Source organism: Pithys albifrons, chromosome 14 (genome assembly GCF_047495875.1).
Source record: "Pithys albifrons albifrons isolate INPA30051 chromosome 14, PitAlb_v1, whole genome shotgun sequence".
Classification (NCBI taxonomy): Eukaryota; Metazoa; Chordata; class Aves; order Passeriformes; family Thamnophilidae; genus Pithys; species Pithys albifrons.
The window spans coordinates 7203005-7219210 of NC_092471.1; the positions used below are offsets into that span (position 1 = coordinate 7203005).

General features: G+C 45.7%; 2 protein-coding genes across 9 annotated transcripts in view; one reads left to right on the forward strand and one right to left on the reverse strand.

The window, feature by feature from the left end:
- The window catches only part of MAP7D3 (MAP7 domain containing 3), a 44835-nt gene extending 41710 nt beyond the window's left edge, over positions 1–3125 (forward strand). Inside the window, exons 19-20 of the mRNA XM_071569689.1 lie at positions 209–407; positions 1520–3125. Coding sequence (XP_071425790.1) covers positions 209–407; positions 1520–1829 — 509 coding nt within the window. The 3' untranslated portion in view covers positions 1830–3125. The remainder of the gene's footprint in view (positions 1–208; positions 408–1519) is intronic.
- A 252-nt stretch (positions 3126–3377) lies between these two features.
- FHL1 (four and a half LIM domains 1) overlaps positions 3378–16206 on the reverse strand; it is a 36986-nt gene continuing 24157 nt past the window's right edge. For 5 of the 8 annotated variants that reach the window (XM_071569696.1, XM_071569693.1, XM_071569694.1 and 2 more), the window contains 5 exons: positions 9342–9526; positions 8479–8656; positions 7830–7999; positions 7070–7256; positions 3379–6313 (listed from right to left, as the gene is read on the reverse strand). In XM_071569696.1, the coding sequence (XP_071425797.1) occupies positions 6156–6313; positions 7070–7256; positions 7830–7999; positions 8479–8656; positions 9342–9497 (849 nt within the window). In that variant the 5' untranslated portion in view covers positions 9498–9526 and the 3' untranslated portion in view covers positions 3379–6155. Of the gene's footprint in view, positions 6314–7069; positions 7257–7829; positions 8000–8478; positions 8657–9341; positions 9527–16206 lie in introns of all 8 variants that reach the window. The other 3 variants (XM_071569692.1, XM_071569695.1, XM_071569691.1) reach the window with 3 other exon arrangements.

Sequence of the window (16206 nt, forward strand, 5' to 3'; positions counted from 1 at the left end):
CCTGCAACTTTCATTTTACAAGTGGATTTTTAAAGATGAAAAACAAATGTCATGTTGCTGTAGGCAGCTTGTGTATAGATGAATGAATTTATTGAAGCCAAATGCCTTGAGTTTTGGCTAGGAAGGGTCGTTTCAACATTGGTATTCTAACAATTCTGTTACTGAAGCTCTCTTTTTAATTTATTTCTTGTTTTCCCCCCATTTTCAGGAAAGCTAAATGGCATTGACTTGCTCCAGGAAGTCAAGGGGGAGGCAGAGAGTTGTTTAGAGACTGCACAAAGCTTGATCTCTGCCGAATGTGAGGAGCAAGATGAGTCAGAGTTGAAGGCCAGTGAAGTGTTCATGAATGGAAGCAACTTGAAAAGTGATGAGAGCGCTCTGTCTGTTACTGAACTGAAGGATTCCGGGTGAGTTTGTGTAGGCAGCTGCTTTACTGTTGGAGCAGTTACCCCTCACACAAGGAATCTGCCTCTACATGTAAATTAAATTCAGTGCTGTCTGGAGTTTTGCCTCAAATATTGCACCCCACTGGCTTTGTGGTGTCTGTGCCTTGTTCCAGGCATGTGGGGTGTGTGCTGTCAGTTCAGTGCCTCACACAGAGCAGTTAGCTCAGGATAATTGTTTGTTTAGATGGCACTGTGTTAACAGTACTGGCTTTGCTGAGAAGTGAGACACAGCCAGCACCATGGCAGTGTTACTTATAAAGAGCGACACTGGCTTGAAATCTTCTCCCTTGAAATGGCTTACAGTTGTTCTCATTAACAAAACATTGAAAAAGAGAGAGGGGCTTAACACTAAAAAAGGAAGAATAACCTACCGAAGCTCTAGAACCAACAGTATGCTGAAACACCAGATACAGCAAAAAGCCTCCCTTGTTGGGGAATGGTTTTCAGTATTTCAGATTTTATCTTTTTGAACATAAAAAGCATTTCCGTCTGGTGCTGGAAAATCTGTCCTCTGATGCTTGTTCCATTTGCTCATCTAAATGCTAATGATTCAGAAATGACATTGCAACACTTCTTTAAAGTGATGATAAATTAATCTCATTCCTCCAGTGATGGAATATAAAGACATTTTCATGATTCTCCAAAGAACAAATGAAAATTGATCAGTGATTGGGATTTAGATTTTGACTCTTTTCAATATTGCTGATCTTCTGAGTCTTAGTTTTCTACTTAAAAAGTCATAGCTGGAGAAAAAAAGGAAAAATGCTAAAACTATTGGGATTTAAGTGTTCAGGGCTTTAAACTTGTTGCTTTCTTACCAAATTTCTGGAGCCAGACCTTACCCGAGAGCTGTTAGTACAGTACAAAGGTGGTACATGTTGGTGAGTTGTTCTTCCCCGTTGGCTCCTGGAGGGGAGATCCTGTGTAGCAGCTGCAGAAGCTTGTCTGGGAATGTCCTTCAGGATTATTCAGTGCTTTGCAAAGTTTGCAGTCTGCTAATTGTCTGGCCTGGAATCAATCTAAAGGTTAAATATGCAGAAATTGTAGTACAAGTATCTTTTTCTTTTCCCTAGCCATCCTGCAAAAGAAATGGTTATCGATGACTCAGTGGAGTTGAATGTTAATGAAGCTGATCATACAAGTGGACTTATTCAGAATCTTAATGGAAAATCTGGTTCTTGGACTTTTGAGGAGTTCATTGACGTTGGAGTACGTTCCAAGCCAACCAAACTGAGCTCAGACAGCATCTCTGCTGGTAACTGTAATCAAAACTTGAATGATGCTGCTACAATACCTCCTAGTCCCAAATTGGCTTTTGAGGAAGATGGTGCAGCGAATTCATTGACCAAACCTATAGATGCTTCATCAGGTAATTCAAGCTGACTTCCCTGTCTGTCTCTTCCTCTGCCTAGGTAATTAACTTCCTTGCATTTTGCTCTCCTTGCCTTAACTACAGCTTCTTATTTTCAAGGCACTTTTTCCAATGTGTAGCCCAGAGGGAAAGCTCTTTCTTTAGTGCTTGTAACTTGAATTCTGTCATAAGGAGTCACCAGCTGATGCCTTTTTAGGGACTTGCTAAAGCCCAAGGTTAAGGCTCTTCCAAAGACACAGCTGAGCCCACATGAAGCTCCAGTACTTCCTACCAGCACTGAGGCTCATCTGTTGTGCTTTAAGCTTCTTCTAAGATACCTTAAATGGCACATACTACTTTTGAAGATACTAACAGTTTAAAAGGTGTCTGATGTAACTCTGCAGACAAGACCTTTCCACTCCTAGGCATGTTCTGTAACTTTTTGATGCTGACCTGGGTGGTCTTACAGAGTCTCCTCAGACTCTAGCAAGCTATTAGCTGTCTTCTACTTACTGTAGAATAGCCGTTCACTTCACTGAGGCAGGTAACACCAACCTGAAATTCCACAGATGGTTGTGTTACATTTTGGGAGGAGGAATGAAGCTGTAAACACACAACATTCTCTGAATTTTCTGAAGGAAGCAGGGCTGCATCTCAGGCCACATGTACTTGAGAAGTCAAACCTTCATGCAGTACAGCATTGTGTGTCAGAGAGGCTTCAGGGAGGTGCTTTTGTAAGACTGGACTTCTCTGGAGCTAAACCCCAGATGGCCGTATTCGCAGCAGGAAGTCTCTTTTCATGAGATAAATGACTGTGTGATCAGTTGAAATGAATGGTAGTGAAAGAAACGAGCCTCCCTATCCACATTTTTCTTCCAGTGATGTGTAGCACTTTGTTTGATTAAAGTGTAGCACTTTTCTAGCCTGAACTGTTTCCTGAGTCTCCTCTGTCACTCTGCGTCTTGTGAGTTCTCCTCCCGTGGGCACAGCCTGGTCGGGGCTTCCCTGACTGGGCCATGGGAATAGACAGATTTAATGTGGTTCTACTGATCACATTTTGGTGTGAGCAAAATCATTAACTTATTAGTGAAGAAAGTGTTACTTCTTGATTTTGAATTTGAAAATGTTTAGTCATGTAAGAATTCTGTACATAGCTTTGAAAACTGACATTCCCATGAAGGAAAGCAAGCCTACTGTGCTCATTTGGGACCGTAAGTGTCCAAGTGGTTGTGTGCTCACTCCTGGATGTAGACTCTTGACAGTGATGATGGATGCATGTGGCATACACACAGTTATGATGGTTAAATGTTTTCTTCTCTTTGCTCTTTGGACAGAACTGTGAACACTAGAGACCTGGAAATAATCTGATTGCACTTCAGTAATCCAGTGTTTTCTCAAGTACCGAAGGCCTTGTTTTGAAAAGCTGCTTGTTTACCTTTATCCATCTTCAAGTTTGCAAAAAACACCAGGGAAGGGATGACAGAGTTCTAATTTGCACCTTGAAACATTTCAGGGAAATTATTGTGCTAATGTTCTTTTTCCATTCGTTTAGCTAATTGTTAGATAAGCTTTCCTAGTTCAAATATCCCTTGTTTCCCTTTTACAGACTTTACAGTAACCTGTTTGAGTCTTTTAGTTTTTTATTTCTCTATCAGTATCATGTAAAGCAGTTTGCTGCTGGAGGCTCCTCACTTTGCATATTTCTAAAATGGGCCTTGATGAAATAAAAGACTCATCCAGTGTGTGTTAAAGCTGAACTCCCTTTGTAATGTCTAGAAGAATGTTGCTTGTTAGTTCATGTGCTATTTAAAAATGCAGAAGTATCTTCAGTTTTGAATGGAGAAGAAAAATTCCTTATTATCTAATGTGAAAATTTTGGCAGTTTCAAAATGCAGTGCGTACCATCACTAATACGTTTTAATCTATTGGCAAACATCGAAACGTTTTACATCATGTGCACTAATATATTGCAAAAATGTTGAGTCCCTGGATATGTCTGTCAGTGCAGTTTAATGTGTCATGCTTTTAAAAAATGTTTTCCTTTTGATTTACTTATTTATCTACACTTACGGAAGTATTATTTTATTGTGTACATAACAGTATTAGACCACTGAAGTCATGTTTTGTTCATGTTAATTATTCTAAGTGTCCCAGTTCCAGCTTTGTAACAATGGCTGCAGGTTGCATATATATATATATTTCTCCTCTCCTTAAGCCAGCATTAAATAATCTATTTAACCTGAACTTGCCTGCTTTTTCCAGCATGAAGAAATTAACGAAGCATCTTCTGAAAATTGTTACTAAAAGTAATAATGCAGCCTTGTTCTGATGTCTCCTGTAACAGATAGACTGGATAGGTGGTTACTTTAAAGAATAGCTGTCTCAAATCCTACTACAAACCATTGGCTGATCCTCCAGTTCCAGTGATTCATCCAAATGGCAGCTGTGTTTGCAGCGGGGAAATGCAAATGGTTTTGCTGGAACTACATGTGTTCTTTCCTTGACACCGCAGTTGCAAAAGAAGCCCTCAGTCTTCTCCCTCTTGCTGTTCAAAAATACCATAGAACTGTTTTAGACTTTAGAGCAGTGCCTTAGGTAAAAGGAAAACTGTATTTTTGTATGATAGCTGGTTTTGTTCTGGCAGAGACAATCATTCTAACAAAGATGCCAGTATTTTTTTCTGTGCTGATATTTGTTGAATGGTCTGATACAGCTCTGTGTAAATATGTGTGCACTGTTAAATAAACTTTGCAGTTGAACAATGCTTTCTTTTGTAATGCTAAACTTGACCTTACTAGGCCTCTCCAACCCCTTGCCATGCTGACCTGCCTTGAGATGCTCCCTGGGGCTGCTCTAACCGCTCCAACTGCACATTCCCAAACCAGCAGCCTTGTTGGCTGTTGCATCTCTGGGCGTGGGAGGGAGTTTGCACTAACACCTTCAGCTCTGGTTGTGTTTGTACATGCTCAATTGTATGATGGCATGTTCATAACTCCTGAATTCTTTAACCTGCTTTTCCCTGTCACCCTTTGCTTTTCACTTGCAGCACCAGCATCTCTGTGTTCTGAGTGTGAGTCCAGCAGTGCCCAGCAAGAACACAGCAAGGTGCTGCCTTTTCTTTTTCTTGCAAGGGTTCTTTGTTGGGGGTGAAAGGGAATGGCTGGAGCAGCATCCAGTTGATAAAGTACTTCTGCATTTCAGTACTGTGGAATAAAACCCCAACCAACCTTAAACCAGCATTCAGGTTGCTGAAGGTTTGTAGATCTGTGCATGAACAGTGGCTGCACACATGTTCTCCAAAGGACCTTTTTTCACACAGGCTGTTCCTGGCAGATGGTCCAGTGTCAGTAATATATTAAAAAAATTGATTAGCTTATGGAAATCATTGCTTTAGTCCTCAGATATTTAAGAGTAAAATGACAGCACAGCTGACTCTTTACTTTGCCAGTATCAGGGTTTCAGTAGCTCAGCCCTAAGATGTGTCAATCATGGAAAAAGAAAAATTTCCAGAGTAGGACTTCAAGCAGGCACTAGTCTCACTTTTATTCAATCACAAAACATACACTGACATGATAGGAGAGCTATCATTGTCTGATCTATTTTTAAGGCACTTGTAAATGCATGTGCATGTTGTAGGTGAAAGATTTACTACTTGTTAATGGATTAATGATTGTACTTAGACAGCCTTATTTAAACAATGATATAAAAAAAGCTGATGAGCAAAACTTTTGAACAAACCATGCAGAAATCAAGAGTAAAACAAGTCTGTGGAAACTTAACTAAGCTAAACTGCACTGCCAAAACATTGTTATATGTGAGATAAAGCCATTCCATACACATGCTGCAAGTTGGTGTGGAAGGGTAAGCTAAGTTATTTATTGCTTATTTATTAATGGTGTGGTGTATGTTGTGTACCTGTACTTGTAAAAGCTTAATAATAGATCCCTCTGATCCAGGTGCAATCTTTGCATCTCTGTATCCCAAGTGCATGCCTTGTATAACTCACTTCAGTTAAGTGCCAAGCTTAAACATATCTCAGACAAGTTTAAAACTAGGTTTGTTTCGGTTTAAGCCACACACAGATGATGCAATGTGTGGCTCTCCAATGCTAAATCTAACAGCATTTCAAGCCTTTACACTAAGAGTTACTTGGAAACAGGGTTAGATTTTTGCAAGGCTACGTGCTTTTGTTCTGCCAGAACTTCAAAAGTCAAACTCAGTATACTGCAGCTAATTTAGTTCTTACACTAAAATGGAAAAAGTTAAAATTCTCAACATGCAAAAACCTGCTCCTTTACCAGGACTGTTTGGGAAAGCAGGGCTTTAAAATCCGTCTTACAGCAGTTGCTGTCTGCTCATTACAGTCGTTTGGGACACTCAGCACAGTAAATTTTTCCATTATGGCAAACAAAGCGCTTGTTGGCCAGACCACGGGCACACTTTGTGCATTTGAAACAATAATCGTGCCAGGATTCATCTTCGTAGTTAACCACACTGGTTCCTCTTCCAAATCCTGCTAGGAGAGAACACAATTATAGGACGGCGATAGTAGCTTTGCCTTGGCTGGGTCAGCCCACCAAGCACAGATCCCACCTCACCCCTCCTGTTCTTCCCTAGACCTGCAGGCCATGGTGTATGCCTAAGGTACTAGTCTAAGTGCATGTTTTTTTAATGCATCTTTTGGTGTTTCTTGGAGAAGCAGCTTAGCATAAGGCTTGTGTTGCTTGTTTCTGCAATAAGCTTTTTCCTTTGGATCCTTTCTCCAAGAAATAGTCAAGCTGAAGGAAAGATGTAGAGCAAGGACAGGACTTGGGATCTCATATCTATACTCTGAAAGGCAGAATTGAATGTCAGTCTCATGGGACTGGCAGGATAGTGCCCACATTTCAGGGCTGAACTCTGTAATCCTATAACTGGTAAATGTAAATACACCAGAAGCAAAGCAAATGTCACTTTGGGACAGTAAAACATTGCTTGTTTTAGACTTAAGGGTCCCAAACAAACTAAGATATGGGTGGGAACAGTTGTAGTTGGGAGAATTGTGAAGGAGGTAAATTTGAGGCATGCAAAGGGTGAAGAGCTCAGTTCCTGGCTCAAACTCCATCCAGCAAGAACACACGGCTTAGAGTCAGATCACATGTGAAGTGCTGGGACTGAGCTTGTGTTACTGGACCTGCTTCTGATGTTACCGCCTTTGGGCTTCATGGCTTTTGGGGATCCTGTTCTGACCTCAAGCACCCACTGCCCCTGAGCTGCTTTTAACCCAACATACCTGTAATGGGATTCTTGCAGCCAGCACACTTCTTGGCCACACACTCCTTGTAGCACTCAACACAGTAAAAGTCGTCCTCCACAGCTGTGAAGCGCTTCCCACCCAGTGGCTTCTTGCAGTTGGAGCAGATGAAACACTCGGAATGCCAAGGCTTTTCCTGGTAAGTGAGGCCTCCAGAAGTGATGGGCTAGGAGGCAAAGAGCAGAGCTGTGGTTTAGAATTGGTAGGGAAGAAGAGAGGTGACACAGATATGGGGTGAAGGGTCAGAAGTCTTTTTCATGGAGAGGATCTCATCACAGTTTGCATCAAAATTAAATTGTGCAGCTCACCAGAGTTCCTCTAGCCTGAAGTCCTGTGTACCTGACACTTTGATAAGTTTCTTTTACCTGCAGTAAGTGCAGTTCTACACTAACTAGTTGCAAAAGTTGTAAAATAGCTACTGTTTCACTACCTGAATGCACAGTACCCACTAGAGCGCTTACACTACCCCCCAAAGCAAGTGCCACACCAGTGCCTGCTGGGTTTGTGGCACCCGCTTGGCCCTGCGTTGCCATCAGATAACCTGACAGCCCCTGCCCAGATCCCATAATGTACAGGAACCACCAGCTCTCCCGTTACTCCACCAGCTGCTGGCACCAGTGTCTCAAGGACAGGACAGAACAAAAGCACTGGTACAGCTTCTGCATGGTCTGCCTCTGGCTTACTCTCCCAGCTTCCAACAGACACACAAGGGCTGCCCTTGTGAAGGGGAAGGACTTACGTTCTTGCACTTAGCGCACGTCTTGGCAAACTTGTGCTCATGGCAGGAGACACAGTAGAATTCATCACCCTTGGGGAAGAAGCTCCCGGATCCAATCACTTGCCTGCACTGGCTGCAGGTGAAGCAATCCTTATGCCAGACCATCTTCTTGTACTCAACATTTTGGTCTCCTGCGACAGACAGAAAAACTTATAATGTGAGATTTCAGGCCTGTGGCAAACCCCTCACCCTGTGGAGTGTAACATACCTATGGGCAAGACCTGTCCATACCTATACCCAGGACTCAGTTGGAATGCAGACAAGGGATGAGTTGTTTATATCTGATTTTAGCCAGGGCCTGTTAGATTTTCTTAAAATATTTTTCAGACCAGGTGCCTTGGCTTTTGAATACCTTGATTTACAGAGCAAAGCTTTTGCTAGAAATGGTTTAAAAGTCACTGCTCTGGTGAGTTATCCACATGAGGGTTAACTGCAAAGAAGCTTTGCAGCATTGAATAGAATGGACAGGTGAGAATAACAGTCCAAACTTGCAATACTTTGTGGTTCCCTGGTCTTCCACTGTGATGCCTGTAGCTGTAACTGCAGCCTCACAGCTTGATAAAGCATCCTGGTTACATGGGCCTTGTACCCCTCTCACTAGCACCAGTACCTGCAATAATGGGCTTGAAGCAGCCCTTACACCTGGGTGCATCCTCAGCAGCGGTGCAGTTGCTGCACCAGACCTTGTTGTTCTCCCGGAGCATGAAGGGCTCATTGACCAGGGACGTGTAGCACTTGAAGCAGCGGAAACAATTGTCATGCCAGTAACGGTTCTTGAAGTGCAACTCCTGGAACAAAGAAAGGGAGTGTAAGACTTCCAGTAACCAGCCATAAAGCCAAGCTCGTGTCTCATCAGCCTGGGTAGTAAAGGATGGATTCCTTGTTCCTAAGCATTCAGTGGCTGGAGTTGCAGCTCCTCTGCAAGCAGTTAAGGGAAGGACATTTCACCAGACACAGTCACATTCACTTTGAACTTTCAGGACAGCAGAAGATGGTTCAAACCAACAGCTTTCAGATGTGTAGTTCTGCAAGTGTGAGCTTCTGGGATTGTCACATTCCCTTTAGTTCAGATGTAAGTTATTGTCATAAACAAAAAGCAGTAAACATCTGACAAACATCGGACCCTGAGTTCCCCAGTACTTTGCCCAGAAAATGAGTTTTTGTGGGTCCTGTGAAGGGTGGGTTACGTGCACTTTTCTCTTCATGGCAGTTCAGCATTTGCAGCAGTTTATGTGGCTGAATCTAGATCCTGAAACTGTTCCTGGGTCAGAGCAGCCCACCATGCACGTCCCTCCTGCACATCCCAGTGCCACTGGCTCTTTGCCCAAGGAACACACAGCCCAGCAGCCACAGGACTCACAAAGAACCTTTTCACACAGTAGCTCACAAACAGGCCAGAGCCAGCAAGACAAACAGGAGGGCTATCAGCATCTGCTTGTCTTCTCCTCACCCATTTTACCGCTCAGCACTCACCTTGGAGTCAGCTCCGATGGGTTTCTTGCACTCGGTGCAGGTGTTGGCGCAGAACTTCTCGAAGCACTTGACACAGCAGTGCCTGCCCTCCTTCTGCACATACTTCTTCCCATGCAGGGGGTCCCGGCAGTAGTGGCAGTCAAAGCGCTCCGACATGGTGCCCACGGTGTAGCTGCTGCCAGGCCCTGCAGGAGAACACAGGGTGAGGGAATGGCAATGAAACCCTGACAACTGCTCCAGCTTCTTGGGGCTGTGCAAATGAGGAGGAGGTTGGCTCAGCAATGAGCACATGGTGGTGTCACGCTCCTTGAGAGCTTGCTGGTAAAGAAAGCAGTCCCAGTGCCAGCACTGTTAAGGCAATTTTTTCTGTGAAGCAGCACAAGGGGTTTATAAAACACAACAGCTCTCTGCCACCTGCACTGGCATTTTCTGGTGTCTCTGGGTCTAGGTTAGGCTAATGAACAATCACACTCAGGGAGGCTGAGTGCCATAGATAGCCTGAGTTTGGTGCAGACAGAGAAGTAACTATGAAGTCTCAGAAAAATTTGAGTCACAGAGTAAGGCCATGTGGGCTAACTCGGCCTGTGCCCTGGAGCTCAGGCTGGCCCTGCCTCCTGGTAGCCCTGAGTTTGCCACTACAGGTACCATATGCAATTGTGGTGCCCACTAGAGCTGCTTCATCACTGCCTGCCTCAGCTGGGCAGGAGAGAGAAAATAGACATGGAAGGTTCCTGGGTCAGGTCCAGGAGGCAATGAGATCACTCAGCAATTACTGTCCTGGGCAAAACAGACTCCAGTAGGAGAAACTAAGTTTAATTAGTTTAATCAAATCCGAGTAGAATAATGAGAAAGAAAACTGAATCTTGAAACACCTTCCCCTTGCCACTTCCCTTCTTCCCAAGCTCAGCTTCACTCCTGATTTCTCTACTGCCTCCCTCCAGCAGCACAGGGTAACAGGGACAATGATCAGTTCACACTTTGTCCCTCCTTCCTTCTCATGCTCTCTGCTCCAGTGGAGGGTCCCGCCTGCAGGGAACAGTCCTCCCCACCATTCTTAACAGGAAGAACACTAGACTGTTGTATGTACATATTTCACATCAAGCAAGGGTAATGACACCTAATCACTCCGTAAGAGTCCCTTAGTTCATTACTGCAGGCCTCAGTGAGGTCCTGGCTGCAGCACGTCAGTTGTGTGCAGAAATCACCACCAAACGAGCAGAGAGGAATAGTTCCCATGTTTCCAGCCTAAACCCTCAGCCCTTTGCAGCCCTCTGAGACCTTCTTGAGTGGATAGTTGTGCAACTTCCAGCTGCCTCTTTTCACCAGGCTTTCACATATAAAATCAGAAGGGAGGGGAAAAAAAAGGCAAAACAAGAAAAAAATCTCCCTCTATGGAGAGATGCTTCTCCAGTTCATGCCAATGAAGCTCTGCCAAGGCCCATGGCCAGGAATCCAGCACATCAGTGGATGTGGGGGCTCCTGACCAGAGGATTTTCCACTTTGGCCAGAGGTACACACTCACACTTTCTCCCCAGACACCCACCCCATCCTGCATGCCCAGTCTCAGCCTCCCAGGTCACTCCAGTTAATGGCTCCCTCCATTTCCTTACGCCCTTCATCAGCAGAAGCCATCACCACCTCCTGCAAGAGGACTGCAAGGGCTCTGTCAGGGTTCAGAGAATCCTGGAATGATTTGGGTTTGAAGGAACCTTAAAGATCATGAAGTTCCAAACCTGTGTCATGGGCAGGGATACCACTCACTAGATCAGGTTGCTCAAAGTCCCATCCAACCTGGCCTGGAACACTTGCAGGAATGGGACATAAGGGTTACACAAGCCTGTAGTGTCCCAGAAAGGCAGCTCCATCCCTGCTTTTTCCCCCCAGCCCCAGCACTGCAGAGCCCTGTTTGCCTGAACAGCCAACACCCAGCCCTGAACTTTCTGCATCACCAGCAATCAGATGGGAGTTGTGGCCATGGTCCGGCAACAGGAACTGCCAAAAGGAAATGTCCTCTTTTCCTGATAGAGCAGCAGTGCCAGCACGTAGCAAGGAAGGGAGAGGACATGGTCAGACCTCACAAATTGCATCTGCCTCCATTGCATGGCCTCAGCTCAGACCATTCCAACCCAATCCAGAGTTTTGGTGGCTGCTCTGGTGCCTATTCCTCAGTGGTCCAACAGGGCTCTCATTCTGGCCATGCTGCTCCAAGCCACAGAACAGCACCTTAAAAACCAAAAGAGTTTGGGGGCTTTGGGGGTGTAGAGTGGGTACATTGCTCATGGCTGTGCCTTCAGGGCAAGGAAGGATCAATGGGACCCTGTCATGCTCAACCTCAGCCCCAGGATGCTGTTAGGTCTGCCCTGTTGTTACAGACTGGGGACCTATCCACTCAGATTTTCATGGATGCTTGCCCACCTCAGTAATCCCAAATTTGTCATCAGCTGCAGGGCTGAACCTCACCAGCTGGGCATACACCCAACCCACTGGGTCCCAGCCAGGGCATAGCCCTCCTTGCCCACACGTCTTGGAGAAGAACATCACATGGGGAGGCTGCAGCAGGGGCAAAGGCTGGGTTCACACCCTTTTCCTTCCCCCAAAACTTACAGAGGCAGGCTGGAGGCTGAGCTGGTGGGAAATGCACTCTGTGGGGACCAAGGTCTGGAAAAGCCACTCTGCCAAGGCCAGGGGACAGCCATGTGCTGCTGACAACTATACCAAGGGCTGTGAGGTACCAGTTTAAGCAAATGAAACAGCTGGGAAACATGGAAACTATGTGAGCCTCCGCCAGCTCTGCAGAGCTTTAGCAAGCAGGTGGGGTTTATTCAGAAGAAATGCAATTGCATAGAGGCCATGGCAAATGGTATTGAAACGTTCCCAGTCTCAGGTTTAGGGCTGCTTTCAACCAGAACACATAATCTTATATGGCTCAGGGAGTAACATAACCCTGTGCTGCCATGCAATGCATCACGCGCTAATGTGAGACACATTTATCACAGCAGCTTTGGAGCTCCACAGACACATTAACACTGGGTCTGGCCTGGCTGCTCCTGAAGCTGGGCTGTACATGCAGACAGGCCAGCATCTGCCTGTCTCATGCCATCTCATGGACCAGAAAGCCTATCTCATCTATAGGCAAGGCATGAGTTTTCTTCCAGCTTTTCCAGGGGCTTTCTGCCCTCAGTGGTATTTCTGATGTAGACCCAGAAATGGCACCTCTATCTCCTTGCCTGCACTGAAGATGCACTGATCAGATTGTCCCAGAAAACATGTTTGCTCTGCTCTGCTCACCTCTGCCAGGTCAGGAGTCCATGCCAGCCAGATCATCTCCTACAGCCCTCCCACAGGAGCAGCCCATCCAGGGACTGGTGCACAAGAGCCCCAAAAGCCACTAGTGCATGGCAGAGCAGGGCCCCAGACCAGTAGCAGCTGCCCTGGGACCACCACATCATTTTCCCAAAGTGGAGCAAACATCCATGGACACTTCAGAGTTCAGCTTCGTTTAGTATCCTGCAGCTGCTCCTCTCAGCAGTCCTGTCCCCTCTCTCAGAAGGTAAACAGAGCAGATATTTCTTATGCTCTGTATAAAAATAATTACATCTTCTAAAGGCTGGTTGGCAGCAGATCATGGGTTTGGAGTTGTTTATCTGCTTAATAACCTGTTCACCCTCCAGCTGCACCAGGTCCCCACAGTTTAACTACAGAGCTTACAGGTATATTAAACCCAGCCTGTCTTTACTGTCTGAAAAATAGGCAAGTCATGAAACTAAGGACACACTGGGCATATGGAAAAATCATTTCTTCCTTGGAGATTTTATGTTAATGCCCACTGCATTGCTCCCCATGTTGAGAAATGGTAGAGATTCACAAGTATGAGTTCACAACTGTGCTACAGCAATGAAAAATTCACTCAGAGTGACCACTCACCAAACTATGAGACCCCCAAAGCACTGCACTTTTGTGCTTCTGTTTCACAGTGCTGTGCTTAAAATAAGATCAGTAATGCAGCTCTTTGCGCTTGGAAGTCACTAGAACACAGTTTCTTTGGCTGTACCTTTGCATCAAACTACAGCATGTCTGAGGTGACAGCCTGGTCATGTGTCTCTTGTTTAGCTCCAGGAGAATAATGTACCCTGAGGACACGCACTAATCCAAAATCCAGCTCAGCTTGTTACTGAGACCACAGAATGGGATTTAGAAAACACAGGAAAAGTATGGACAGACTGGAATTATTCTCCCACCTGAGTACATGCAGAGGATGTTCTGCTGGAGAGAAGCAGGTAAAAAGAGAGAGCACAGGTGAGAGGGGAGAGGGGTAACTACAGTACATGCCCATCCTTAAATAGCTTAGAGGACCCTCAATAAAAGATGAAAAAAAATACAGCATTACTTCCAGAAACTACTCCCTCTCTAAGCAAGGTGTCCCTGTCCCACCAGCCCTGACAGGGTGCTGTCTAAGTGTAGCTCCCTGATGGATTTGGCTACAGCTCGAGGGCAGATGGCCAGGCCAGTGGCCTTCTCGAGTGTCAGGGTATTTGGCACAAAGACCCACTGGAATACAATCCTAACATTTACCTGATCACAGAGGTGCCAATTAGGCACTTGCCCCCTGAGAGCATTTTCTGCTTTTTAAAAGCAGCTCCTCAGCCCTTGAACAACCATGACTTCCACCCTTCAGAGATCTGAAATGTTTGAGACCTGTGGGCTTCCACACACCTCAGGTCGTACAGGCACTGTGCTGTGGAGCAGTCACAGGGCTGTGTCAGGGCTGTCTGCACCCTGCAGCCTGGCAGGGTAGGGATGGGAAGGGTACAGGCCTCAGAAGTGCCACTCTACAAAAGCTACTGCGTTCATACAACCCCGTGCCTCTCCCTGGGTTCCCATCTCCCATTGCCCCTGGGCTGGTTCATCCCAGCTCAATTATATACCCAAAGCAGCATCGAAGTGGTTTGCACAACAAATGAAACCAAAGCATTGAGCAAAGGGAGCTGAAGCATAGCTGATAAGCAAAGCACTTAGCACAGGATGTATCTTAATGTCTCTGGGGAGTATGTTTAAATGTGATAAACTACCAGGGAAGAACTTGAAGTGTGGTCTCTAAAAACAACCAGAGAAACTGTACTTACACTTTACAGATTATTCTGTCACTTAACCAAGATGATGAGGTTGGAGTTGTTAACCTTGTGCCCTACACACAGTTGCTCATAGAAGAAAAAGAGCAATTGCTTTTTGACTCTCCATCAGTTTTATTTTTCTCAGCAGACTGACTGAATACACAGCCCCCACACTGCCATCACTGGCTACACTCGCCTGTTCCAGCTCAGTCCTGGCATCCCCTGCTCTGTCACCTGAGTTACCATTCTCAGCATTCCTCTGTGCAATGTCGCATGGTTTGCTATAAATACCAGGGAAACCCTTAAAAGAAGGGTCCTGTTAATCTGAAATGCAAAGTGACACTCAGGACTGCGCTGGCACATTGCCCTGGGCCACAAACGTTGGCAAAGCCAAAGGAAAGAAAGAAGGAAAGAAATCTCCTGCAGGTTGTTTTCGCTGGGAGGGCTGGCAGTACCGAGGGGAAAGCTGTGCTCTCCCACTGCCAGGCTGGGGCACGTGCAACTCTCATACTCTACAATTCAAAAATTAGTCTGTTGATAAAATGGAAGCTTCTTTATTTAGAACAAGAACAATTCCAAGTTCCTCAGGCAGTTGCCAAAAACATTCCCTACGGTCCTATTGCCACCATGTCTGAGCACATCTCAATCATTATTAAATCTTCACGGTTCCCCAGGGAAGTAAGGATGTGCTATTTATTAAAAACCACTGCTTCAGTCCTGCAAACACTTCCCCCAGGGATTGCTTTGGCACTCAATACAGAGCTCAGCTAAGGCTAATGAGGCACCACTGCCTCAAGTAAGGCTGAGCACTTAGGCAGAGTTTAAGCAGTGAAGTCAAAACCTTTCAAAACTAACCAAATCAGCTAATGCAACAATCCTGTTCAGTAATTACCATCTGTGGCTGCATTAAGCTTTGGCCTTTTAGGCCCTCAAATATGTTCCCATCTATGCAGGAACACACCCCCAGCTCCGAAGGTGGATGTCCTTCTCATGCCCAGGTGCCCTTGGGAGCCAAATGTGAGTTTCCTCCTGCTGCGGAGGATTCTCGCCCCCCCCTCCCCAGAGCAGGACTGCGGTACCCCTGCTGGGGCTCCCTGCCCTCCTGTGGAGCCCAGGACTGTGCTCCAACCACAGCATCTGCTCAGGATACACTTCAGCACAACATCAAGTCCATGAGTCCTTGCCCCAGGGAACACGCCCTGAGGATGATGAGAAAGAAAACAAAGATATAGCTGGGAGGATACTGAAAGGATGCTCCAGTACCAGTTAGTCTTGTGGGTTGAAGTTAAAAACTAAATGTCATCTTACATCAAATAATACCATAGAAGTCAAATTTTACTCAGAAATGTACCTTGCATAACATGAATCTGCATCACACAAGGAAATCCTAAGCAGTTACATGCTGTGCAAGCAGCCTCGTGCTTGTGTCCTGTCCTGGGAGGCTGAGCACGAAGCTGAGCGATGCTGTGCCTTTCCCCCCAGCTCTGTGAGACTCTGTGTTCCCAAGTCTCATGAGCACCCCTGGCTCCTGGAGGGGCAGCAGCTTGGTTTGGTGTCCCTGGGAGCTGCACCCCAAACTCGACACCCTGTCCCCAAGCATGTCCACCCTTTGGGTTAGGTCTCATCCAGAGATGCAATGGCACTGCCACTGTACAAAAGCAGCTTCTAAGAGTCAGATAGGCTTTTAAAAATCCCAAATAGCTTTCAGTTGTTTTCAGCTGGAGGGCTAGAGGAGACTAGTTAGGATGGGAAGA